The 27,997-nt window shown below is 45.2% G+C and overlaps 1 protein-coding gene and 1 long non-coding RNA gene across 2 annotated transcripts in view; one reads left to right on the top strand and one right to left on the bottom strand.

The window, feature by feature from the left end:
- The window catches only part of TRABD (TraB domain containing), a 30,621-nt gene extending 15,713 nt beyond the window's left edge, over positions 1 to 14,908 (top strand). The window contains exons 9-10 of the mRNA XM_040412068.1: positions 9,800 to 9,911; positions 14,084 to 14,908. Of these exons, the coding sequence (XP_040268002.1) occupies positions 9,800 to 9,911; positions 14,084 to 14,264 (293 nt within the window). The 3' untranslated portion in view covers positions 14,265 to 14,908. The remainder of the gene's footprint in view (positions 1 to 9,799; positions 9,912 to 14,083) is intronic.
- Positions 14,909 to 25,352: 10,444 nt separating this feature from the next.
- On the bottom strand, positions 25,353 to 27,021 carry LOC120982125. Its single transcript, XR_005774848.1, has 2 exons — positions 25,531 to 27,021; positions 25,353 to 25,483 (listed from the first exon to the last, which is right to left on the bottom strand). It is a non-coding gene; the product is annotated as an uncharacterized LOC120982125 (long non-coding RNA).
- Positions 27,022 to 27,997: the final 976 nt, after the last annotated feature.

Genomic DNA, 27,997 nt, shown 5'->3' with positions numbered 1-27,997 from the left:
TCCGCCTGGGCCGGGAAGGCGGTCTCGGAATGGGCTTCCCAACTTGACCAGGAACTTGATTTGGACGTCTCTCTTCTGGACCTCCGTTCTTTAGCCCAGCTCATTGTTCAGGCAGGGAAATTCATTTGTGAGGCCTCCCTTGATGCAGGTGCCCTCCATAGCCCGTTCCTCTGCTCTGGCTGTCTCAGTCAGGATAGAACTTTGGCTGAAAGTTTGTGCGGCGGATGCCGCTTCCAAACGGTCTCTTGCTGGACTCCCCTTCGCGGGTTCCCGTTTATTCGGGACCCGCTTGGACGAGAGAATTTCTGAAGCCACAGGTGGAAAGAGCACCCATCTTCCCCAGTCCAGGACCAAGAGCGCCACTCAAGGCCGTCCTGGGTTCTCTAGTTTTCGGTCCTCCCGCAGGTCCTCCTGCCCTCAGCCCGCGACCGGTCCATCCTCTAGTTCCTCCCAGGATAGGCGTAAGAAGCCTTTTTTTCGGACCCAGCCCTCCTGGCGTAAGTTCCAACCTGCTCGCCCCTCCACGGCCAAGCAGACCTCTGCCTGAAGGTGCTCCCCCACCCACCCGGGTGGGGGGCCGCCTCCTCCTTTTCAGGGACATCTGGCAGGCACACGTCTCCGATGCCTGGGCACTCGAGATTGTGTCATCCGGATACAAAATCGAGTTCGCGTCCCTCCCTCCGGATAGTTTCTTTCGGTCCCGTTCTCCGCGAGACCCCAAGTGTGCGGCCGCCTTCTCCGAAGCCATTCGCGCCCTTCTGGACAAGGTAATTATTACTCCCGTTCCTCCAAATGACAGATTCAAGGGGTTCTACTCGAACCTCTTTGTGGTTCCCAAACAGGAAGGCTTGGTGAGACCGATCTTGGACCTCAAACGGTAAACCGTTTTCTCAGTCTTCGCCGGATCAGGATGGGGAGTCCCTTCGATCACTCGGTGTCACCAGCGTTTCCTTCGCTTTGCGGTGGGGAATGACCACTATAAATTTTTCGCCCTCCCCTTCGGCCTGGCGACGGCTCCTCGGGTGTCCACCAAGATCCTAGCACCTGTCCTGGCCTTGCTCTGCTCCAGGGGTGTTTTTCTGCTTCCTTACTTGGACGACCTCCTCATCAAGGCGCCCTCCTTTTTCCAGATGTCCGCCAGAGTGCAGACCGTGGAGCGGTTCGGTTGGATTATCAACCTTCCCAAGTCTTCCCTTATCCCCTCCAGACAACTCGTCTTCCTGGGGATGCTGCTGGATACGGAAGCGGCGGAGGTTTGTCTCCCACCGGAAAAGCGTCTGACCCTTCACCGTTCGGTTCGGACCCTTCTTCTCCACCGCCGTCCGTCCTTCCGGTCCAGCATGCGGGTATTTGGACAGATGGTGTCCTGCTTCGAAGCGATTCCGTTCGCGCAATTTCACTCCCGCATCCTCCAGACGGCGATCCTGTCTGCCTGGGACAAGTCCCCAGAGAGTCTGGACCGGACCTTCCTTCTACCTCCCCATGTTCGGACCTCCCTCCTCTGGTGGTTACGGACCCCTCTCCAAGGAAAATCCTTTCTGCCGATGACCTGGTTGGTGGTCACCACCAACACCAGTCTGCAGGGTTGGGGATGGGTGTTTCCTCCCCCGGTCCGTCCAGGTTGCCGATAAACATACTGGAGTTGAGGGCGATTCTTCTATCGCTCCGGCAATGGCCGTGTCCAATCGGATAACACCACGGCCGTGGCGTACGTAAATCACCAGGGGGGCACTCGCAGTGCAGCGGCTATGCTGGTAGTGTCCCACATCATCCTCTGGGCGGAAGCTCATGTTCCGGCCCTGTCAGCGATTTACATCCCAGGGGTGGAGAACTGGGTGGCGGACTTCCTCAGCCGGACCACAGTCGACCCGGGCGAGTGGTCTCTACACCCCAACGTGTTCGAGTCCATTTGCCTCCGTTGGGGTCGTCCGGATGTGGATCTCATGGCCTCCAGGTTCAACCACAAGCTCCCTACCTTCCTGTCCAGGGCCAAGGACCCGAGGGCGTACGGTGCCGACGCTCTCGTTCTTCCGTGGACGGAATTTTCCCTCCTGTATGTGTTTCCGCCCCTCCCCCTTCTGCCTCGGGTTCTCCAGAAGATCGCAACAGAAGGCGTTCCTACGATCCTGGTAGCTCCAGATTGGCCTCGCCGGCCTTGGTACGCCGACCTGATGCTGCTCCTGGGAGACGCGCCTTGGCCACTGCCTCTAAGAGAAGACCTTCTCTCTCAAGGGCCGATCTTCCACCAGCATTTAAGGTCGCTACGTTTAATGGCGTGGCTGTTGAGACCGCAGTTTTGACGCGACAGGGTTTTTCGGCGGATGTGGTTCGCACCATGATCAGCACATGGAAGCCGGCCTCGTCCAGGATTTATTACCGGACTTGGCGGTCTTACCTAGGATTCTGTAAGAATCTGGATATTCATCCTCTTCATTTTTCCCTCCCCATGGTCCTGTCCTTTTTACAGTCTGGCCTGGACCTGGGTCTGCGCCTCAGTTCCTTAAAGGGTCAGGTCTCAGCGCTGTCCATCCTCTTCCAGCATCCTTTGGCCCCTCTTGGGCCTGTCAAAACCTTCATCCAGGGAGTTGATCACTCTGTTCCTCTGTATCGCTCTCCCATTCCGCCCTGGGACCTTAATGTTGTGCTCTCGGCGCTCCAAGCCTCCCCCTTCGAGCCGTTACGAAAGGTCTCCATTCGCCTTTTGTCCTGCAAGGTCATGTTCCTTGTGGCCATCACGTTTCTCCAACGGGTGTCCGAAATGGCGGCGCTTTCTTGTGTTGAGCCCCTTCTGGTCTTCCACCAAGATAAGGCTGTTCTCCGTCCCGTCCCTTCCTTCCTCCCGAAGGTGGTCTCCACCTTTCATCTCAACGAGGACATCGTCCTCCCTTCCCTTTGTCCGTCTCCTTCTCACCCTCGAGAACGGGAGTTGCACCGCCTGGATGTCGTTAGGGCCCTGAAGATTTACCTGGAGATCACCGGCCCCTTTCGGCGCACGGACTCTCTTTTTGTGGTTCTGGAAGGGTCCGCGCAAGGGGTTGGCAGCGTCCAGGGTGTCTATTGCCCGCTTCATCAAGATGGCTATTGCCGAGGCTTACCGCGCCAAGGGCAAGGAGCCGCCTTTTGGTGTTACCGCTCATTCTACCAGAGCGGTCGGTGCCTCTTGGGCCCAAAGGCATCGGGCTTCGGCGGAACAACTGTGCAAGGCGGTCACCTGGTCTTCCTTGCACACCTTCACCAAGTTCTACAGGGTGAACACCTATGCATCGGCGGATGCTGCTTTGGGTTTCTTGATACCTCCGGTGGTTCGCTTTGGGCTGTGGTCCCTCCCCTCTTGGACTGCTCTCGAACGTCCCAAGGTTTCCTGTGTCCCCCAAGGAAATGGGTGAGAAAACAAGATTTTTGTATAACTTGACAGTAAAATCTCTTTCTCGCTCTTCCTTGGGGGACACAGCACCCACCCATTGTTGTTCTACAGGTTACGGTTTAGTTGCCCCTGTCTGGTAGTTGACTTGTTTGGTTCCACATGGTTGGTCATTGCCTTTTTCCATTTCATCCACCATGACGGCCCACATTGAGATTGACCCTTGACCTCTGTAGGGGCAGGAACACATAGAGAGTTTAAATTCCCCCCACCCCTCCACCTCCTCAGTGCTTTCCTGCCCCTACAGGGGCCAACATGTAGAGAGAGCCCTCCTTCCTGGAGGGTAGCAAGCTTTATTCTTTTACAGGAATCTCCTGCTGGCCTCCCACGGCAGGGGCTAAGGCTGGCCAGCTTGGAGCAACGAGGACCCTCGTCTTAGCTTATGCTGAGGCCTGCGGTCCTTCCCTACCTCAGACTTCCTTCCCTCTTCTGGGTAATAGTCGGGGGTGCCGGCTTCACAAGGCGCCTCGCGCGCGGCGCTTGGCGTCCTTCCTTACAGGTGACCGGCAGCAGGAGTGGTGCGGCGCATGAAGCGCATTATGGGCAGGCCGGGCGGCGCACGTACCTTTCTATAAGCCGGTGCGGCGCAGGCTTACACTATCAGTCGAGGGCGCTGCTTCATGACGTCAGACGCCGGGACAGAATTTAAAAAGACCGCGGTATCAGCCTTTGACTGCTGCACCGCGATGTCTGAAGCACCTACTCCTCGCCAGGAAGGCTCTGACCCTTCGGCCATCAGTACAGTGAGTCCCCTCTGGGGGGAAATTGTATTTTTAAATTTCTGCTTCTGTTACAATTCTGAATACGGTATATCTGGTTGCTTCCTCCAGGGCAGCAAAGATTCTAAAACTAAAGCAAAGCTCTTAAAGTGCTGTGCATGCTCAAGAAGATTACCTGAAAATTACAAAAAGAGGCTGTGCAAGCCTTGCACTGCTGAAATATGGAAGGAAGAGCAACCAGATATCCTGTCCGAAATGAAAACTTTTATTACGGACGAAATCAAATCTTCTTTGGCCTCTATGTCTGTTCCTACTAGTGTCCCTAACCCTCCCAAGAAACGCAAACTGTCGGTCGTCTCCTCATCTGAGGGCGAGGATGTAGAGGAAGCTTCCGTCACATCCAGACAGATTCCTGCTGAGGACCCCTTGTCCGAGGGGGAAATTTTGGAGGAGGACAAAAAATATTTTTTCTCCACAGACGAGATGGAAGATTTACTCAGAGCAGTCAGGTCCACAATGGGAATCGAGGATACCCCTAGACCCCGGACCGTTTAAGATGAAATGTTTGGCGGCCTTAGATCCAAGACTTCCATCGTCTTCCCTATAAACGAGAATATACAGGAAATGATAATGGAGGAGTGGGCAGATCCTGAGAAGAGATTAGGTGTCCCCAAGGAGTTCAGGAACCGACTCTGCTTTGACCCAGCAGAAAGCAAAATATATAATCAGACCCCCAAGGTCGACATACAGGTTGCGAAGGTTGTAAAGAAAACCGCTCTTCCTTTTGAGGATTCTTCCCAATTGGGTGATCCAATGGACAGAAAAGCAGACGGGCTCCTAAAAAGATCCTGGGAATCAGCAATGTTTGGGGTAAAGGCAAACATTGCAGCAACTTCAGTAGCCAGGGCTATGTATATATGGTTGGGGGAGTTGGACGAACACCTAAAAAATAAGACCCCTAGAGAAGAAATCAGGGAGTCTATTCCACTCCTCCGTTCCGCCACAGCATTCTTAGCGGATGCCTCCGCGGAATCCATCCGCTTCTCAGCCAAAGACGCTGCTCTCTCTAACGCAGCCAGGCGAGCATTATGGATGAAAGCATGGTCAGGGGACAAGGCATCCAAAGCCAAACTCTGTTCTATCCCATTTTCTGGGGAGTTTGTCTTTGGGCCCACTCTAGATAAAATTCTAGAGGGAGCGGCGGATAAGAAAAAGGGATTTCCGGAGGACAAGGAGTCTAGAAAGAAGCCCTTTCGTCAGTTCCAGCCCCAGCAAAGATCCTATAGGGGGAAAGGAAAAACGGGCAGATGGAGCTATCCCAAAGGGGGAAGAGGGAGAGGCTTCATCCTCAATCCCCAAAACCGACAAAATAAACAGCAATGACGCCAGAGTAGGGGGGAGACTGAGGGGGTTTTTTCCATCTTGGGAGCAGATCACCTCAAATCCCTGGGTTCTAAACGTAGTCTCTCAAGGCTACAAAATAGAATTCACTTCAATCCCCCCAAGAAGATTCTGCATCTCATCCCAGAGCAAAACAGAACTTCCAAAAATATGGCAGGGCGTCCGAGACCTCTTAGATCTAGGGGTAATTCAGAGGGTCCCGCAACTAGAACAAAGGAAAGGCTTCTACTCCACCCTCTTCCTAGTAAAAAAACCAGACCAATCCCTGCGAACCATCATAAACCTAAAACCTCTAAACAGATCCATCTTATACAGGAAATTCAGGATGGAAACCATCACATCCACTATTCCCCTAATACAGAAAGGAGCGTTTATGTCGTCAATCGACCTCAAAGACGCAAACTACCATATCCCTATCCATCATCTTTCTCAAAAGTACTTAAGATTCTCCCTAAAAGGGCCGGACGGCTTGATCCACCATTTTCAGTATGTCGCCCTCCCCTTCGGCATCTCCTCGGCCCCCAGGGTCTTCACAAAGGTGGTAGTGGAAATGGTGGCCTATCTTCGTCAGGAAGGCATAACAATTATCCCATACCTAGACGACTTCCTTATTCTTGGCAATACAGAAGCCGAAAATCTGTCTGCAACTCGGAGATTCTCAGAGTTCCTAGAAAGTCTGGGTTGGATCATAAATATAAAAAAATCCACGCTGATTCCATCCAGAAGAATAAGATTCCTGGGCGTAGAACTGGACTCAGCCCTGTTAAAGACCTTTCTCCCCCAGGACAAAACCGTAGCATTAATAGAGAAGATCCGAATATTTCAGAGTTCTCACAGATGCTCCATCAGACGGTCCATGAGTCTTCTCGGAAGTCTAACTGCCTGCATCCCCTCGGTTGCCTGGTGCCAAAGCCACACAAGGGTAATCCAAAATTGGATCCTAAGTGTATGGGATGGAAGACAGATAAACCTAGACAAAGCTGTATGGATTCCTCAGTCCGTAAAATCAGATCTAAGCTGGTGGAAAGAAAGAAGAAGGCTGCTTGGAGGTCTACAGTGGCGAAACTATCCGGCCGTTCAGGTAATAACAGACGCAAGTCTCGAAGGCTGGGGAGCAAAAATAGGAGACCACCTTCTACAGGGTGCTTGGCCAGAAGACATAAGGAGAAGATCCTCCAATTACAGAGAGCTGTACGCTGTCCTCGAAGCTTTAACAAAAGGAGAGGACCTACTGAGGGGTCATCATCTAAAGATTCTATCCGACAATACCACAGCTGTGGCATACCTACGACACCAAGGAGGGACAAGGTCACGCCTGCTGGGTGCTGTAGCAATGAGAATCTTCTCCTGGGCAGAAGAGAACACCATGTCGCTCTCCGCCATCCATTTAAAGGGCTGCGAAAACACAGTAGCAGACTACCTGAGCAGAGAAAAAATAGATCCAGGGGAATGGTCCCTGAACCGAAAAATCTTCCAGAGGATCTCAAAAAGATGGGGTCATCCGGAAGTAGACTTATTCGCTTCAAGAAAGAATACGCAGGTAGAATGCTTTTGCTCCCTAAACCAAGAGGACGGTCCATGGGCAATAGACGCCCTATCTATTCAGTGGAGTTGGAGACTAGCTTATGCATTTCCCCCGATACCACTACTACCGCGAGTCATCCAGAAGCTTCGAGGAGAACCAACTACTCTCATCCTAATAGCCCCCCTGTGGCCAAAGAGGAGCTGGTTCTCTACTCTAAGACAGCTATCGCTGGAGGATCCCTGGGAAATTCCTTTTCAGAGAGACATCTTAGTCCAGGGCCCACTTCTGCATCCAGACCCAGGAATCTTCAGACTGGCAGCCTGGATCCTGAGAGCGAAACCTTAAAGAACAGAGGCCTGTCAGATAAGGTGATTCTCACGCTCAAGGCCAGTAGAAAAAAAGTGACATCTTCCATCTACTTAAAAATATGGAAAAGATACTGTTCTTGGTTAGGAATTGATCGCCCGGACACCTCCTCTCCCCCCATAAACAAGATTCTGGACTTCCTCCAGAGCGGACTGGAATTAGGTCTGAGACCTAGTACTCTGAAAGTACAAATATCAGCCCTCAGTACCTTCTACGACTGCAGCTTAGCCAATCACAGATGGGTCAGGAGATTTATTAGAGCAGCTTCAAGGTTAAGACCCACCCTTAAATCTAGAGCTCCAACTTGGGACTTGAACATCGTCCTAGAAGGCCTAACAAAGCCTCCGTTCGTACCGTTATCAGAGATCTCCTTAAAACACCTTTCTCTGAAAACTGCTTTCCTGATAGCAATTACTTCAGCAAGACGTATTGGAGAACTTCAGGCCCTATCCTGCAGGGAACCATATCTCCAAATTTGTAATGATCACATCCGCCTAACGCTCGACCCTGGTTTCCTCCCTAAAGTAGTCTCCTCCTTCCACCAGGAACAGGAAATTTTTCTACCTTCTATCACTAGGTCCGAAGTTGCAGGGTCTGATGATAACTTGTATCTCTTAGATGTTAAGGATACGGTAATTCAATACCTGGAGGCTACCAGGGCTCTTAGAATAGACAATAATCTACTAGTTCAATTCTCTGGGAAAAATAAAGGGAAGAAGCTAGCCAAATCCTCCATAGCTAGATGGATCAAGTCCACCATCGAGTGTTGCTACAGGATACAGGGCAGGCCCAGTCCCGGCAATATTAAAGCCCACTCCACTAGGGCCACTGCCTCCTCTTGGGCTGAAAAAAGAGGCGTCTCACTAGACCAGATTTGTAGGGCTGCAACCTGGGCTAGCACAAACACCTTCGTAAGACACTATCGCCTTAATCTTCCGGACTCGAATGAGTCTCTTTTTGGTCGGAAGATTATACAGGCCATATCCCCACCCATGTAGTCATTTGATACGTCTCAATGTGGGCCGTCATGGTGGATGAAATGGAAAAACCGCAATTAGACTTACCGGTAATTCCGTTTCCTTGAATCCACCATGACGGCCCCGTACTATTCCCATCCCAAAAAAAAAAAAAAAAAACACACATATTATATATGTAGAAAAAAAAAAATATATATAAATATATATATAAAATACGAGTTTAAGGGTATGAATCAATATCTTTTTACTCTTTTCAACCTTTCGGATAATTTGTAAAGCACTGAGGAGGTGGAGGGGTGGGGGGAATTTAAACTCTCTGTGTTCCTGCCCCTACAGAGGTCAAGGGTCAATCTCAATGTGGGCCGTCATGGTGGATTCAAGGAAACGGAATTACCGGTAAGTCTAATTGCGGTTTTTTTCACTACTTGGACACGCAACTGGTAGTCTCTCTCTCCAGGCTGAGGGTATAGCTCCTGGAGGAGGGGCTTAACAGTTTTCACTTAGTGTCACGCCTCCTAGGGAGTTGGGCTATACTCAAGGTTTCCTGTGTCCCCCCAAGGAAAAGCGAGAAAGAGATTTTACTGGTAAGTTATACAAAAATCTCGTTTTTGTCTTTTGGCTTATGTAGCGCATAGCAATCTTTCAACTGAAATAACTGCGCCTGCGTCTAGATATTACTGTTATATACTTGTTATGGAGCCACCCTGCTGTTCCTTTGATTTCTTCTCAAAACATCTGCCTAATGTGTCCAGTGTCATACAGGCCCAGTCCCACCACCTTTTTAAAGGCGATGAACTCATTTCTGCTATTGTACAAGCAAGCTTATAAGAAATTATGGGCCAAATGGCTGTTCAGCAGGGAGGGGATTGATCAAAAGAATACCAGGGGCGGTATAAAAGTACATAACGCAGAGCAGCATTTATTTTTAAATGATTGGAAGTAAAAATAAATAAATGTAATACAGTACTTTGTCATTTGCTTGTATTGTTTTCTACATCCTTAAAGGGTTTTTCCATCTTTCAGACAGACCCATACCCCCACATGGCTGGACATGCGGAGAGAAGCATACTTGCCTCTTCCCCCTCCACTGGGTTCTGGCTCCTCTGCCACTGCTGCAGTACTCCTGCCCGCATGTGTCAACATCCAGTTTGATAGCTGCTGCAGTGGTGGCATGTCCCCTTTGCCTCAAGTGACCCATTAACATGACACAATTGGCACGTGTCATCACTGTGGCTAGTAATTGAGTGAAGGAGCCAGAGCTGGCAAGTATGCTTCCCTCCACAGGTCTGGTCACTTGGTTTTCTGCCCAAAAGGCCCCTGTAGATGGCAAACCCTTGGCTGTAGATTACTGATGCTCATGTATTAACCTTTGTCCCTTTACTGTACTTAGCTGAGCCTAGAAAAAGTGTCCCATCTATTGTTGTTGGAGTTGTCGGGATGGGACATGTACCTGGTATTGAGAAGAACTGGAATACTGATGTAAATATACAAGAAATCATGAGGTAACGCTAAGCCTGCAAATATGTTTATATGTAGGTACACCTAGCTAAGCCATAAGTTGTAAATGACATTGGTCAGCTTTTTATGGAAGAGCAGAAACTTTACACCAGTGGAGTTATCTTCTTCCCTTTCTCTAGATGTGTTTCTTCCTGCATCCCCATCATTTCTTCCATAGAAATGAGCAGACATAAGTTGGTACCTGCACAAAGAAACCATTGCTATAGCTGTAGTTGGGTGGATAGTCATGCAGTGATAGAAGTATTGCAACTGTTCACTTCTGTGTCATGACTTAATGATTTATAGAATCTGCAATGCAGTGTCGGATGCTGCACACCGAAGGACCCTGTTGACTTGAATGGGGCCCCCGTCATGCCACAGTCAATAGCAACCATGGCATCTAAATAGATTACAAAATAAAGGGATTGGGCTCCCTCTGTACCCCATCAGGCCCCCTATGACGTGATCACAGGATCTTGATGTTGGCCATAGCAACTGTAGACCTAATAAATGCCCCCAAGGTTATCATGTACAGAAAAAGGGTAGCCCTTGCCAGAGGCATGGTTTAATAGGTGAACTGCCCAGTGTAAAACAGGTTTCATTCACCGTGTTAGATAACTATTGCAGTGTATTAGTGGAAGGTGAAGTCCCTTACGGAACTTTAAAAAAAAAATATATATATATATATGTTTATGGCTCCTTTAAATATGGCAATGCAAAATACAAATGATTTTTTTTTATCGCTTTTTTTTTTATGGTCCAAAAGTAATAAAACACATATATATAAATAATATATAAATTTGATATTGCCATAATCGTATCAACCCAGAGCAGAGTATGAAATTGTGGCATTCACATCATGTTTTATGCCTCCACGGGAATTTTCATCGCGATTACCGGTATACGTCTGAATAGCTGAAAACATTATTCAGAAGTATACCGCAATGGATTAAACAGAGTTCATCTTTGGACTCCATTTGACCTGCTTTCTGTTCTTTTCCTGCATTTTTGCTGGACAGAATAGCAGTCTACCACGCTATTCAGACCATTGAAAATGCCAGAAACCAAGTCAAACGGTTGTTTACCACAACCAAAATTCACTAACCTGAGGTACTCTGCATCATGGGAAAAAAAAACAGAATGGCTTGGATAAGTAAAAACATTTAAAAGTCATCACCTCCTAAAGTGACACAACAGATTTGAAAAATGGAGCCGTGGCGTTAATGCTAAAACTGTCTCCTTGAGGGGTTAAACTGCGCAGATTTTATACAGTGACTGCTGCATTTCAGACAGTCTATTTGTTTGCTAATTGTCACCCCCCCCCCCCTTCCACATTCTCACACAACCCCATTAAGCAAACAAACTCCCCTAAATAGCCGGACCTGTAAAGGGAAGCTTACCTAGCTGCTTTGACATGGCTGCAACCAATTGCTGGCTGTGGGAGTGACCAGATCCCCTTGCATCATGTGACCAGTTGTCATGATGTAAGGGACTGATCACCACTGCGGCCAGTGATTGGTTGCAGCCATTTCAAGCTAGATGTTTTTAGCAAGGGAGCAAAGCAGAGCATCGTAGTCCGGGAGGAGACTGAGTAGGAAGCAAGTACACTTCCTGTTACAGGTCCTGCTAAGTGCGTGTGCGCAATTTGTTTGGTGCAATTTGCTCCACGTTTCAATATAAAATCTGCCCCGTTGGGTCACTTGAGGGAGCATTTCAACGCTTACAGATAACCTGTCACCTCTCCTGACAGGCCTTTTTTTAATAGCTTCATGCATTCCCTTTTGTAATAACGTTTCTGGAGCATCTATTCTTTATGGCTCTATGTTGTGCCATTCCTTTTATTACTCCTGCTAGAAGTTATGAATGAATTGCTAGCAGTTTGCAGTAAGGGTACAGAGGGGAGGTAACCAGTTGGGGGTGTGTCCCTGCATAGTCTCTCTATCCAGTCAGAGCTTCTGTGCAGAGACACACCCCCAACTATTTACCTTCCCTCTGTACCCTTACTGCAGACTGCTAGCAATTCATTCATAACTTCTAGTAGAAATAATATGGCACAACCTATAGCCATAAGAATAGATGTTCCAGAATTATTACATGGGGAATGCATGAAGCTATTAAAACGGGCATGTCAGGAGCTATGACAGGTCCTCTTTAACCCCTTTAGTGACGCCTTTTTACTGTGGTCACTAACCTTGGCTTGAACATAACGTTCCTGATCGTTGCACACTCTGTTGGCCTATGTAATGGGTCCTAACAGGAAAGCCAAGCAACTTTAACACTATTAAACCTAACAGGCCTGGATTCTGGTGACAGTGGGGCAGTCCTTCCCATTGATGCATGTATACAGTAGGTTACTCCACAGCCTACAATGTATTGGCCCAGATTTCCTAATCTTGTAGATGGCAGAAGCTTAGGCAGGCCGTGTAGACCTGCACCAGATTTATCATGGGCTCAGGCTGAAGGATAAATGTGCTCCAGGGATACACACTTTTACTCTATACCAGCTATTGGTTGGCTTATTTTCAGACATACATTTATGCCAGAATTGCACTGAACTTTTGGCGCAAAATGGTGCATGTTAGGCTCTGTCCCCTTGTTGAGCATGTCAGAAAAAAGTGTAAAAACTCTAAATGCGTGACATTTTTAGATAGCTTTTTGGTGCAGACACATTAGTAAATCTGGGTCATTGTGTAAAAATGTACACTCACCTAAAGAATTATTAGGAACACCTGTTCTATTTCTCATTAATGCAATTATCTAGTCAACCAATCACATGGCAGTTGCTTCAATGCATTTAGGGGGGTGGTCCTGGTCAAGACAATCTCCTGAACTCCAAACTGAATGTCAGAATGGGAAAGAAAGGTGATTTAAGCAATTTTGAGCGTGGCATGGTTGTTGGTGCCAGACGGGCCTGAGTATTTCACAATCTGCTCAGTTACTGGGATTCTCACGCACAACCATTTCTAGGGTTTACAAAGAATGGTGTGAAAAGGGAAAAGCATCCAGTATGCACCAGTCCTGTGGGCAAAAATGCCTTGTGGATGCTAGAGGTCAGAGGAGAATGGGCCGACTGATTCAAGCTGATAGAAGAGCAACGTTGACTGAAATAACCACTCGTTACAACCGAGGTATGCAGCAAAGCATTTGTGAAGCCACAACACGCACAACCTTGAGGCGGATGGGCTACAACAGCAGAAGACCCCACCGGGTACCACTCATCTCCACTACAAATAGGAAAAAGATGCTACAATTTGCACGAGCTCACCAAAATTGGACTGTTGAAGACTGGAAAAACGTTGCCTGGTCTGATGAGTCTCGATTTCTGTTGAGACATTCAAATGGTAGAGTCTGAATTTGGCGTAAACAGAATGAGAACATGTATCCATCCTCTGATGGCTACTTCCAGCAGGATAATGCACCATGTCACAAAGCTCGAATCATTTCAAATTGTTTTCTTGAACAGGACAATGAGTTCACTGTACTAAAATGGCCCCCACAGTCACCAGATCTCAACCCAATAGAGCATCTTTGGGATGTGGTGGAACGGGAGCTTTGTGCCCTGGATGTGCATCCCTCAAATCTCCATCAACTGCAAGATGCTATCCTATCAATATGGGCCAACATTTCTAAAGAATGCTATCAGCACCTTGTTGAATCAATGCCACGTAGAATTAAGGCAGTTCTGAAGGCAAAAGGTGGTCCAACACCGTATTAGTATGGTGTTCCTAATAATTCTTTAGGTGAGTGTATGTCTATGGGTTGGTGCAAGTCTTCCAAGTTACTAAAACCTGTATACCTATAGGTTCCGGCAATGTACACTCACTTTGAATATCTGGATTAGATGCTCAGTGATTTTTTTTAACTTTTCTGCTAATAAGCCCCACACCAGCTATTCCCAGAATGAAGTAGTATAAAGTGTGTATATATGTAAGTGAAGTGTACACCTTGTATAAAGGCAATGGAGGAGACTTATCAAAACTGGTGTAAAGGAAAACTGGTTTAGTTACCAATGGCAGCCAAACAGATTCCACCTTTCATTTTCCAAAGGAGCTTGAAAAAATAAAAGGTGGAATCTGATTGATTTCTATGGGCAACTAAGCCAGTTCTACTTTACACCGCTTTTGATAAACCTCCCATAATGTCCTGTAGGCACTTACTGTGTGATCTTTTCTTTCAGCGTGCCTCCTCCCTCCACACTGAACAGGATTATTACATTCACGGCAAAGGTGACATTTTTTGGACTTTTCGGTTACGGATGTTTTTGTGTTAGTAAAAGGACTGTCCGGTTTATCCTCTCGGTGCCAGCCACACGGTATTGCCTTCAAAGACTGAACCAAATGAGAACCTGGAATTTTTAGATTGCAGCTCACGGATGCTCGTTCTTCTTTCTACGCTATGAATGACGCCGCCTGCCCTGGGTTCATAATCCAACAAATCTCAGAGAAACAGCAATGTCCTCTGGATAAGTGGCAGCTACTGTACGTTCTGTAGAAGCTGTATTGCTCTGAGGGTAAGAGCCTTGAATCTAGGGGAGATTTGACCCTAAAAAGGGGTCTGTTGCCCATAGCAACCAATCCATGGTACAGCTTTTGTTTCTTCTCGTGCTTTTGAGACATGAAAGCTGCGCTGTGATTGGTTGCTATGACCTTTTCTTGTAGACCGCTGCATAAATCTTAATAGTGTCTCAAAGACAAAACTGTAATTATGATATAGAAAACAAATCCTATCTGGTCATTACCGAGGGCTATTCCTTTTTTTAAAAACTAGGTCACAAATGGCTTTTTATGGTGCAGTGCTTCCACCGTTCTTTACCAGAACCATGTCATCCATGACTGTATGGAGTAACCCCACCGTTTATACGTCCGCTTTATAACTAGACCTATGGCACAGGCACATGAGCTGAATTTAGTCAGTCAGGGATGTCCAGCAGATTATTCTTCACATGTACTATAAAGTGTGTCCACCTGTCACCACATTTTATCTTAATATGTAATACGCCCAGATATATATATATATATATATATATATATATATATATATATATATTATTGAAGAACCTTTCACTTCCAACAATGAGCACCAAGCAGACCTTTTCCATAGATTCCCCACAGAATGTATCACTGACTTTCTATAGCTACACTTTCTATTAAATAATGACTGACTTTTTTGGGGCTACTAGTTACTGATTTGAATTAACAATTCACCTTATTTTGATGATAGTCTTTTTGGACCAAATGGACCCCCTGTGAGACCTTTTAACCAAGTAGCTTTGTACATAGCGGATGCTGCATATCCAGGTATCTAGTAAATTAGCACTGTTAAGGCACTTTGTGGCATAGGATTATTTGTAAAATCCGATTACAGCAGAAAAAAAATTGGGCACGTTAGACTGTGAGAAATGGTATAAGCGGGCGCATGAGAATCGTCCTGTGGAGCTATTTCTTCACTGCTTTTCACAGAAGGTTGTCTTGACTACATCGAGCCATTACCAGAATGTAAAGAGGAGCTGTCACGTCTCTTTTAGCAACTACTTACATTCCCCATGTAATAATACTAGACGGTCTATTACTAAGCCTTTCCTTTAGAATTCCTGCTAGTAATTTGCAATGAAGGTCCAAAAGGGTGTTACCAGTTTGGGAGTGAGTCCCTGAACAGCCTGACCCCATCCAATCAGTTCTGCCAGTGTCAGACCTTGCAGGGACACACCTTGACTGGTAACGCCCTTCTGGACCTTCATTGCAAACTGCGATCAATTATTTCATCCCTTCGAGCAGGAATAATAAAGGATTGTCACAACATATTGTTATAAGAATAGATGCTCAAGGAGAGGTGACGGGTTACCGCCAAGCTCTCCTGGAAAGCAAATTTGCCCAGGTATGTCATGACAAATCCTCTTTTTTTTCCTTTGGATATGTTGACATCACATTTATGGCCATACAGTGACACCAGTCAGCCATAGGGTTCCAATATAGAAGTAAAAAAGTATGTATTTAATGCATACTTTTAATGAGTGCCTTTGCATGGAATAGTGCAGTCTGTGTGGTAGATTTATCAAACTGGTGTAAAGTAGAACTGGCTTAGGCTGAGTTCACACGGGCGAGATTTTCGCGCGGGAGGTGATCGCATTGCACCCGCACTGAATCCGGACCTATTCATCTCTATGGGGCTGTGCACATGAGCTGTGATTTTCACGCAACGCAGGCCCCATAGAAGTGAATGGGGCTGAGTGAAAATCGCAAGCAAGTGCGGATACGGTGCGATTTTTCACGCACGGTTGCTAGGAGACTATCGGGAGGGAGACCCGATCATTATTATTTTCCCTTATAACATGGTTATAAGGGAAAATAATAGCATTCTTAATACAGAATGCATAGTACAATAGGGCTGGAGGGGTTAAAAAATAATTTAACTCGCCTTAATCCACTTGCTCGGCATCTCTTCTGTCTTCTTTGCTGTGTACAGGAAAAGGACCTGTGGTGACGTCACTCCGGTCATCACATGGTCCATCACCATGGTAAAAGATCATGTGATGACTGGAGTGACGTCACCACAGGTCCTTTTCCTGTACACAGCAAAGAAGACAGAAGAGAAGCCGGCTGCGCGAGCAAGTGGATTAAGGTGAGTTAAATTATTATTATTTTTTTTTTTTAACTCCTCCAGCCCTATTGTACTAAGCACTCTGTATTTAAGAATGTATTATTTTCCCTTATAACCATGTTATAAGGGAAAATAATACAATCTACACAACCCCAATCCCAAACCCGAACTTCTGTGAAGAAGTTCGGGTTTGGGTACCAAACATGCCGATTTTTCTCACGCGTGTGCAAAACGCATTACAATGTTTTGCACTCGCGTGGAAAAATCGTGCATGTTCCCGCAATGCACCCGCACCTTTTCCCGCAACGCCCGTGTGAACCCAGCCTTAGGTGCCCATAGCAACCAATCAGATTCCACCTTTCATTTATCAGAGCTACTTTGGAAAATGAAAGGTGGAATCTGATTGGTTCAGCAGTTTGATAAATCTCCCCCTATGTCAGCATGTTGCATAAAACACATACCAGCCAGGTTTTCTGTCTGGTAATGTAACCCTATGGACCCGTCTGGAGCCTTCCTGGTAGACATTGCATTTTTGATGCATATTAAGTCAGATTTGCCTTGTTGACAACCCATGTAAGAGCTGTCACCCAGGTTGTCACAAAAAGAGCAGCTCAAGAACACAATAAGATTATTGTTATTGTAGAGATAATGGTCATTGGTAAAAATCTGGCAACATAGGAATACCCTGTCGCTTTTCTGCCCTCGACACTGCTCAGTCATGATGTGACAGGAAAGTATGTCCTTTTTAGCACCATGGGCAGATTTATGAATGCTGGCTTTGTTGCCCGTAGCAACCAGTCACAGCTCAGTTTCCTGTAAGAAATGCAGTGTGCACTGGGATAGGTTGCCGAGGTAAGTTTGTTTCTCTTAGATCATTTTATAAACCATGTAGTTTTTTTTAATGTACACCATTTAAAAGGGTTCTCTAAAAATTCTTTAAAATGGCTGCCAGCAACCTGTCCCAGAATATGAGCAGGACTGGTTGGCACCACTTACCTACGGGGGTGCATCATTCCTATCTATTGTAGAGTAGGACAGTGAGGTCCCACCACCTCACCGGCAAGGCGACCAGTCCTACTCACATTCTAAAACCGGTTGCTGGAAGCCATTTAAATGGGTTACCCCAGGACTAATGTAAAAAATTTAAATCGGACATCGTAAGGTACATGACAATCTCTAACAAAGCCAGGACCAGCCCTGTACCTCACCTGGATCCAGAGATCTCCCCATTCATACTGACAGCTCAAGGGGCGTGTCTCAGCTCTCCCTATCACAGCTCAGGAGGAAGTTAAAGGACGAAACTGAGCATGTGCGGCCATCTCAGTGAGCAGGTTAAAGAAATAAAAAGAACAAAGAGCAGGTGGCGCCATACAGATACATTTTATTAAATAACTCGGAGGCTATGCTAAATTTTAATTTAAATACAATTACAAAAGTATTCAGATCCAGGCACCTGTTAGAAAACTGTAGGATATTTTTCGTGGGACAACCCCTTTAAAAATCATTCTTGGAGAACCCCTTTAAGTTTCTGTGGCAGTATGTGCAGTATAAATTCACAAAAATGCAATGAGAGCTAGGTGTCAAAAGGGAACCTGTCACCATGAAAATGAAGGCCAGCCTGCAGACCGCATGTTACAGAGCAGGAGGAGCTGAGCTACCTGATATAGTATTGTGGGAAAGGATTCGGCAAAACATGTATGTTGCTCATTCTGGGCCTAGGAGTCCAGTGGGCGGTCCTACTCGGCGATTGACAGTATTTTGTAGATATTGTGCACACAGATAGCTGTCAGTGAATACAATTTCTTAACACTGTGTGAATGAAGGGTGCCCCATGTGCTGTTTTCCTTCCTTTGTAATATCGGGCATTGAGTAGGACCGCCCACTTGACTCCTAAGTGCAGAATATATAAAATTAAAAAGAATACAAGTTATAGTATATCTTTTCCAACAAAGCTTTAAATCTGTCTACTCCACTCCATCGGTACTATACCATGCTGCCTGCCGATCGGACTGCGTGTGCTGTATGCATGTTATTGATGATCTTTTGTGAAATCCATGAATGAATTAATGTCCCTTTTTAGTTTCTTGTATTATCAGACTGTACGAAGTATCATTGTAAGGTGAAAAAAATCTGCATAAAAGCGCAGCTGGTAATTTTATTTCTATGGCAGTAGATGTATGCTTGACTGTGGTCTGTGGCGTCCCAAACGGCTTTTGCCGCAGACCAAATTTTTTACTGTATCTTTTGGAGCAGTGTCTGGTTATTTGGAATATCTCAACTTTTACATAATACTTTTTTCTACCTCAGGAATTTCTTAACACTGTGTGAATGAGGGGTGCCCTGTGTGCGGTTTTTGCTTTGTAATATCGGGCATTGTAGGGTTTTATAGCTATACCCAACAATAAAAAAGCTGTAGGTTGATAAGCGAATCTGTATAGCTGCAAGGTGTGCTGTGTCTTCCAGTTCATTCATACTCCTCCTTAGTGGTATTACCACTTAAAAGGGTATTCCGGGCTTTATTTATTTTTTTGTTTAATTTATTGGTTTATATAATGGGAAATTTATACAATTTTTAAATATACATGTATTTAAAGTTTTGCTTACATATCTATCTTATATGGGCAGCACGGTGGCTCAGTGGTTAGCACTGGTGTCTTGCAGCGCTGGGGTCCTAGGTTTGAATCCGACCAAAGACAACACCTGCATGAAGTTTGATGTTTCCTCCGAGTACTCCGGTTTCCTTTCACACTCCAGAGATATACTGATAGGGACCTTAGATTGTGACCCCATAGGGGACAGAGTGATGATAATATCTGTAAAGGGCTGCAGAATATGTCAGCACTATATAAGTGAGTACAATAAATAGGTTGCTTTCCCCTATCGGCACAGTAAAATGGTGTAGCCCATGGATCATTCAGTCCCGTGTAATGCACACATAGACCAAATGAAATATGGCATCAGTCATGGGACACCTCACTGACATCCATTAAGCAACGGTGTTACATGACATACATACATAGGAATAATGGAAATCATTGTGGCCATTACAACAACTACGTCGCTGTATATGTGTTTATGGCTGCCTGTTTCTAGGTGGTGATGTTAATAAATGTAACTGTAAAAAGAATGCAACCATAAAACATAAAGGGAAAATATGGAGAACAATGTCAGATGTGCTTCTACAGAGACACTGATGGACATAATGAGATGCTGCTGCAGGCAGTAATATACTAGTAATGTGTGTGTATGTGTGTGTGTATATATATATATATATATATATATATATATATATACGAATGCGAGCGGTCACATGACGGGATTGACACCATGTTTAGTCCTATTCAGATCTCGTACGAAGGCTCATTTTAAATACATGTACATTAGAAAATTATATAACTGCCTATTCTCTAAGCAAATAAACGTAATCATTAAAATCGGAATACCTCTTTAAATGGTTTGGAGGCTCTATACAAATGTGCAGGTGCACATAAAGCCACTTATTACTATAATTCCGTAAGGGTACTTTCACACTTGCGTTAAAGTTTTCCGGTATTGAGTTCCGTCACAGGGGCTCAATACCGGAATGCATTCTGAATGGAGAGCAATCCGTTCAGGATGTCTTCAGTTCAGTCACTCTTACAGTATTTGGCCGGAGAAAACACCGCAGCATAGTAACATAGTACATTAGGCCGAAAAAAGACATTTGTCCATCCAGTTCGGCCGGTTATCCTGCAAGTTGATCCAGAGGAAGGCAAAAAAAAAAAGAGGTAGAAGCCAATTTTCCCCACTTTAGGGGAATAAAAATTCCTTCCCGACTCCAATCAGGCAATCAGAATAACTCCCTGGATCAACGACCCCTCTCTAGTAGCTATAGCCTGTAATATTATTACACTCCAGAAATACGTCCAGGCCCCTCTTGAATTCCTTTATTGTACTCACCATCACCACCTCCTCAGGCAGAGAGTTTGATAGTCTCACTGCTCTTACCGTAAAGAATCCTCTTCTAGGTTTGTGTACAAACCTTCTTTCCTCCAGACGCAGAGGATGTCCCCTCGTCACAGTCCTGGGGATAAATAGATGATGGGATAGATCTCTGTACTGACCCCTGATATATTTATACATATAATAAATAATTAGATCTCCCCTCAGTCGTCTTTTTTCTAAAGTGAATAACCCTAATTTTGATAATCTTTCAGGGCACTGTAGTTGCCCCATTCCAGTTATTACTTTAGTTGCCCTCCTCTGGACCCTCTCCAGCTCTGCTATGTCTGCCTTCTTTACAGGAGCCTAGAACTGTACACAGTACTCCATGTGTGGTCTGACTAGTGATTTGTAAAGTAGTAGGAATATGTTCTCATCACAGGCATCTATGCCCCTTTTGATGCAACCCATTATCTTATTGGCCTTGGCAGCAGCTGCCTGACACTGGTTTCTACAGCTTAGTTTGCTGTTTATTAAAATTCCTAGATCCTTTTCCATGTCAGTGTTACCGAGTGTTTTACCATTTAGTATGTACGGGTGACTTGCATTATTCCTTCCCATGTGTATAACTTTACATTTGTCAGTGTTAAACCTCATCTGCCACTTATCTGAGTGTGTACCATTAATAACCACCCTCTGTTTTCTATCATTGAGCCAGTTACTTACCCACTTACAGACGTTTTCTCCCAGTCCGAGCATTCTCATTTTATATACTAACCTTTTATGTGGTACAGTGTCAAATGCTTTGGAGAAGTCCAGATACACGACATCCATTGATTCGCCGCTGTCAAGTCTAGAACTTACCTCCTCCATAGAAACTGATTAAATTAGTTTGGCATGATCGATCCCTCACGAAGCCATGCTGATATGGCGTTATTTGCTTATTTCCGTTGAGATGCTCTAAAATAGCATCTCTCAGAAAACCTTCAAACAGTTTACCCACAACAGATGTTACAACTTACCGGCCTAGAGTTTCCAGGCTCTGTTTTTGGACCCTTTTTGAATATTGGCACCACATTTGCCATGCGCTAATCCTGTGGGACATTCCCTGTCAGCATAGAGTCCGCAAATATCAGAAATAAGGGTCTGGCTATGACATTACTTAATTCCCTTAGGATACGGGGGTGTATGCCATCCGGTCCTGGCGATTTGTCTATTTTAATCTTTTTAAGTCGCTGATGTACTTCTTCCTGGGTCAGACAGGACACTTTTAATGGGGAATTTATTTTTACATTCTGAGTGTCATCTGACAGTTTATTTTCCTCAGTGAATACATTGGAGAAAAAAATATTTAACAGCTTTGCTTTCTCCTCGTCGCTCTCTGCGAATCCCCCCTCATTACTCTTTAAAGGGCCGACACCTTCAGATTTATACTTTTTAACATTTATATAATTGAAGAACATTTTAGGGTTAGTTTTACACTCTTTGGCAATTAATCTCTTGGTCTCTAGTTTGGTCGCTTTTATTTGTTTTTTACATGTTCTATTTTTTTCCTTTATAGTTTTTCAGTGCTTTCGTGCTACCCTCCTGTTTTAGTGATTTATAAGCTTTCTTTTTGTCATTTATTGCTTTCTTTACAGTTCTATTTATCCACATTGGTTTATTTTTGTTCCTTAACCTTTTATTCCCATACGGTATGTACCTCTAACAATGAGATTTTAGGATGTTTTTAAAGATATCCCATTTTGTGGCTGTATTTTTATTTTTGAGGACTTTGTCCCAGTTAGTTAGGCCTATGGCCTCTCTCTTAGTTGGCTAAATTTTAGCTTTTTTGAAGTTTGGTATTTTTGTTCCTCCCTGTAGAAACGCTCTTTTGAATAATAATTGGAAGGTTATTACTTTATGGTCACTATTTCCCAGGTGTCCCCCAACCTGCACGTCTGTTGTTCTGTCAGGTCTATTGGTTAATACTAAGTCCAGTATGGCCGTCCCTCTAGTCGGGTCCTGAACCAGTTGGGAGAGATAATTGTCTTTGGTTATTGCCAAGAACCTGTTTCCCTTATGAGATATACAAGTTTCAGTTTCCCAGTCTATATCTGGGTAGTTGAAGTCCCCCATAATAACCACCTCATTATGATATGCCGCCTCGTCTATCTCGTTTAGTAGTAGATTTTCTGTGGACTCTGGTATATTAGGTGGTTTATAGTAAACTCCTATTAGTAATTTATTGTTGTTTTTAGCTCCATGTATCTCTACCCACAGTGACTCCGCATGTTCATGACCCTCACTTATATCTTCACGGAGTGTTAGCTTTAGACAAGACTTTACATGAAGGCAGACCCCTCCCCCTCTCCGGTTTTGGCGATCTTTTCTAAACAGACTGTAACCTTGTACATTAACTGCCCAGTCATAGTTATCATCCAGCCATGTCTCAGTTATTCCCACTATGTCCTAGTCCTCCTCACACATTTTTAATTCCAGCTCCCCAGTTTTATTAGTCAGGCTTCTGGCATTAATATACATGCATTTAAGAGGTTTATGTATATTTTTTACCCTACACCTTTACTTCTGAACTGTTCTAGTCCCTCCTTCCATTCCTCCCCCAGTCCCACTACCTTGCCCCCGGTCTCTATCTGCACTATCTTCCCCTCCTATAATGTAATTTCCCTCCCCCCCCCCAGTCCCTAGTTTAAACACTCCTCCAACCTTCTAGCCATCTTTCTCCCCCGCACAGCTGCCCCTTCCCCATTGAAGTGCAATCCGTCCCTACGATAGAGCCTGTAGCCGATAGAGAAGTCGTCCCAGTTCTCCAGGAACCCAAACCCCTCCTTCCTACACCAGTTTTTGAGCCACTTGTTAATCTCCCGCTGCCTTTCTTGTGTGGCCCGTGGTACAGGCAGTATTTCGGAAAATACTACCTTTGAGGTCCTTGCCCTAAGCTTTTGACCTAAATCCCTGAAATCATTTTTAAGGACTCTCCACCTACCCCTAACTTTGTCATTGGTTCCGATATGGACCATGACCGCTGGATCTTCTCCAGCCCCTCCCAGTAATCTGTCAACCCGATCCGCGATGTGTCTAACTCTAGCGCCAGGAAGACAGCACACTGTTCGGCGATCCCGGTCTTTGTGACAGATTTCCCTATCTGTACCCCTAATAATTGAGTCTCCCACTACCAGCACCTGTCTGGTCTGCCCTGCTCTCCTGCTTACTGGAGCTGACATTCCCCTGACTGGCAGAGGAAGTGTCCGGCTGCGGCAGTGCCGTCCCTGGACTGACATCCCCCTCATCTGCCAAACGTGCAAACTTGTTGGGGTGTGTCAGATCAGGGCATGCTTCCCTGGCACTCTTCCCTCTACCCCGCTTTCTAACTGTTACCCAGCTAGCTACCTCACTTTCCTCCTCTCTGTCACCCTCCCTCTCATCTACCCCAAAGAGTGCTTGCTCGGTGAGAAGCAAACTCTTTTGCAAATTGTCAATGCCTCTCAGTGTTGCAACTTGCCCGTTTAGAGACTCTATTTGCGATTCCAAACGTGTAATTTGCTCACATCTTGAACAAAGATTTACACCCTCGAACGGCTGTTCCAGGGCTGCATACATCATGCAAGATGTGCACTGGACTGCGTTGTCAATTGTGCAACACATACTAAATGGGGATTACAACAGTAAAAAAAGTAAAACCGTAAATATGATTTAGAATTAGACCCTGTCTGCTGTAGTTGGAGGACTACCTAGAATCAAGCCGACAACACACAAGGAAATTATATCCAACCTTAGTTTCCTGCTCTTTGTCTTAAACTCCTTGTCTTAAATATGCGTAAAAAATAAATACCGGATCCGTTTTTCTGGGTGACACCGGAGAGACTGATCCAGTGTTTCAATGCATTTGTCAGTCGGATCCGGATCCAAATGCTATCGGTTTGCATACAGATTTACGGATTCGTTGCCGGAACTGCCTGCCAGAATCCAACAACATAAGTGTGAAAGTACCCTTAGAAGATCTGTGCAGTTGTCCTGATGTGTATACTGCAGTCTGCATCACTGCTGCTGGAGGGGCACATTACCAGAACCATCCATCAGTGGTCCCCATTGAATAACAATGCAGAGTGCGCATGGCGCGGTTGACTAGCACATGCACAGTGATGGGTTTTCTGCACATTTGTGAAAGTAAGACAATGGCAAACCAGTGGTCCCAGTCTGAGTAGCACTGGTTTGATAATTTTTTTTCTTTTTTTTTTTTTCTTTTGAAGATTTCATTCATATTACTAGCATGCTGCATCGTGTGCTGTGAGGGATGCCACATCTGCTCGATTAACAATCTGTCCAGAAATTCTATCAACGGATCTCTCTGTGATTTCTCTTAAAGGGAACCTGTTACATTGAACATGGTGTCCAATCTGATGGCAGCATGGTTATAGACCAGAAGGGGCTGAGCAGACTAAAAGGGTTTTCCAACATTTTAATACTGATGACCTATCCTCAGGATAGGCCATCAGTATCTGATCGGCGGGGATGTGACACCTGGGACCCCTGCCGATCAACAGTTTTGAAACATCACTCTGCCTAGGAAAAGCAGCGAGAAGACTACGGCACTCACATGGTGCCTCTGCCTTCTCAAACAGCTGATCGGCGGGGTCCCAGGTGTCGGACCCCCCCACCAATCAGATACTGATGACTTATCCTGAGGATAGGTGATCGGTAAAGAAAATAAACATCTTGGAAAACCCCTTTTTAATGCATTTTTGCTTATGTAGTTTTGTGGCAATACATTCAGTATAACTTGCATCTTATTTTTAATCCCTACCCTCTCTATGTTTAGGAGTCCAGTAGGTGGCTATATCTCTGTGTAGTCACTGGAATCCAAATCCTAGAAGGAGCAGGGATTTCAATTAAAGGGCTTATCCCACAAACCTAAAACTAATCTTTTTACTCACACCTGGAGGACTTTCACCAACGATACATATAGCATGTATGCCCCCCTCCACCAATTTCCTTTTCTATTTTCTAGAGAGAGCTTTTCAGGCCGCATCTCAATGGAATCCCTATGCCAGGGAAGCTACTCTGCATATTGGTGAATGCAGGAGAAGGTGGGCCAGAAGGATAAACAGCCGGGGGTGCTATCGGAGAGGAGAATGTTCTTATTGCATGTATATTGCAATAATACTTTTAAAAGGCTGTCTTGGTGGCACATGAATACTTTTTTGGGATAATGCCTTAAATAAAATAGTGCTTATTCTGAACGCTTTCCCACAAAGCTATATATAAATCTGCTTAGCTCTTTACAATGCTGCCCACAGCTTGATCCGCTAAATGTTATGCTCAAAGCTGTACTGATTTTTGAGCATTATATTTTACATGTGGTGCATTTTTCATTGGGGGGGGGGGGGGGGGTCAAACCCCCACTAATTTCATAATGATGACCTATCCTGAAGACAGGTCATCAGTAGTGATGAGCGAAGCAAGCTTTGGATGCTGCATCCGATGTCATTTTGTTCAAAATGAATGCTAATTAATACGGAGATCAGTCTCCGTCCAGTACTAAAATGTATGGGCTCCGATGAGGTGCGAGACTTAGTTGAATAACTTCTGTAGTTGATTTTTACAGTGGATAATCACTTTAAAACTTGGAACCGAACTCTGCTTCGGTTCTGACTGGTACCTCTGACCTCATCTCATCTGAGCCCATCCGTTATAATACTGAACGGAGACCGATCTCCATACACTGCTAATCTCAAGTTCTGAACAAAGCGACTTCGGAGGTAGCATCTGAAGCTTGCTTCGCTCCTTACTAGTCATCGGTAACATCCTGATTCTTGGCTTCAAAAACTGCTGCAAAAAAAATATTAATTTGTGCCAGTGCCCTCTGAAGAAGTGTCTGGAAGGTTAAGGCTAATCTCACATCTGCGGCAGTTATTCCAGAAGGCTGTAATTCTCCGCGTCCAGCATTGCCGGATGCAACTGGAATGCCCCGCCTGTCCCTTTAACTATAAAGGGGTCTGGCAGAGATCCAGCAAATATGCAGAGAAATTGCCAGGCACAAATCCTGCCTGACCACAGATCTACTCTACTAAACTGAAATGACTCCTTGAGTACAGTACAGTGGAGCCATAGTCAGGCAGGAGCACTCGGCATCGTTAATCATTATGATGCTGTAAGTTTGGGTCACAGAAGCATTGTTCGGTCCAGGAAATGCGACCATCGCATGGAGCGTGTATCCTGGACCTAAGGCCTCATCATGCACACGACTTTATTTTTGGATACGGGCGTGTGCCGGAGGCCTATAAGAGTGAGTTCGCACATCAAATGCTTGTTGCAGAATATGCGCTGAAATTCCGTAACAGTCCAATGTTGTTGAACGCCATGCAATGGGTGAAAACTGCAACTGAGTCTGGACTAAAAGCCGCAATGATAACAGTCGGATTTGATGCAGATTTTAATGCACATTTGGGCTTCATTTACACACAGTCACATGGCTGTTTTCAGAGCCAATTAAAGACCATGGGACTATTCACATGACCATTTAACGGTCATTAAAAATGGGTATGCTGTTAAAAAAAAAAAACTCATCCACTTTGTTTTTTTTTGTTTTTTTGTATAAGGGGCTATAATTGGAGTTGAGCGAATTTCAGGTTATGAAATTCGTTCACGCTTCGTTTACTGGTAAAAGGTGAATTGCGTTATGGACCATAACGCAATTGTATGACTGAATGCCTTTAGAGGCATTCCGTTATTCATTCCGTCATAATAGAAGTCTATGGGCTGCAAATTCGGATCCGTCCCTTTTTCGTTATGCAGTAGAGGAAACTGAATAGATCCATTTTGCAGCCCATAGACTTCTATTATGACGGAATGAATAACGGAATGCCTCTAAAGGCATTCCATCATGCAATTGCCTTATGGTCCGTGGCAACTGAATCCATACGCAATTCACCTTTTACCAGCCAACGAAGCGTGAATGAATTTCAAAATATGAAATTCGCTCATCTCTAGCTATGATGGATACTTTGGGCACTATGGGTGCTATTATAGATACTGAGAGCAGTAAGGGAGTCATTATACTGTATATATGCAGGGGACACTACAGAGAGACATTATATATATACACTGCGGGTACTGCAGGGGGACGGGATTAAAAAAAAAATAAATCCTGTGAAATTCACTTTTTTTTTTTTTTTTTTTTTTTTTATAATGTCCATCGTTAACACCTGTTAGAAAATGATTGACGGACAGAAAATAGATGCGCGCACACACTGATGCAAAATGGCCAAAAAAAACCTAAGTGTGTCCGGTCTTAACGGCCATTATTTTTCACTGTTGTGTGAATGTAGCCTTAGTTCGGGAAAACCTACTCTGAACGCCTCCTGAACTTCACCTTGAACCTCTTTAATTTAAAGGATATATTTTGTCATTTTCCTCTGCAAAGTAAAGAGCAATAATTGTGTCTAATTGAAAGTTGTAAATGGGGGCACATGTTTATTCTGACCAGGTATTGGTTTTTGGCATTTGGCCAAGACCCACCTCTACCAGAATCGGGTGAAGCACATGGCACAACCACCAGCGGTGCGGCCAAAAA

Source organism: Bufo bufo, chromosome 1 (genome assembly GCF_905171765.1).
Source record: "Bufo bufo chromosome 1, aBufBuf1.1, whole genome shotgun sequence".
NCBI classification, from domain to species: domain Eukaryota; kingdom Metazoa; phylum Chordata; class Amphibia; order Anura; family Bufonidae; genus Bufo; species Bufo bufo.
This window is presented reverse-complemented; position numbering and strand designations above follow the sequence as displayed.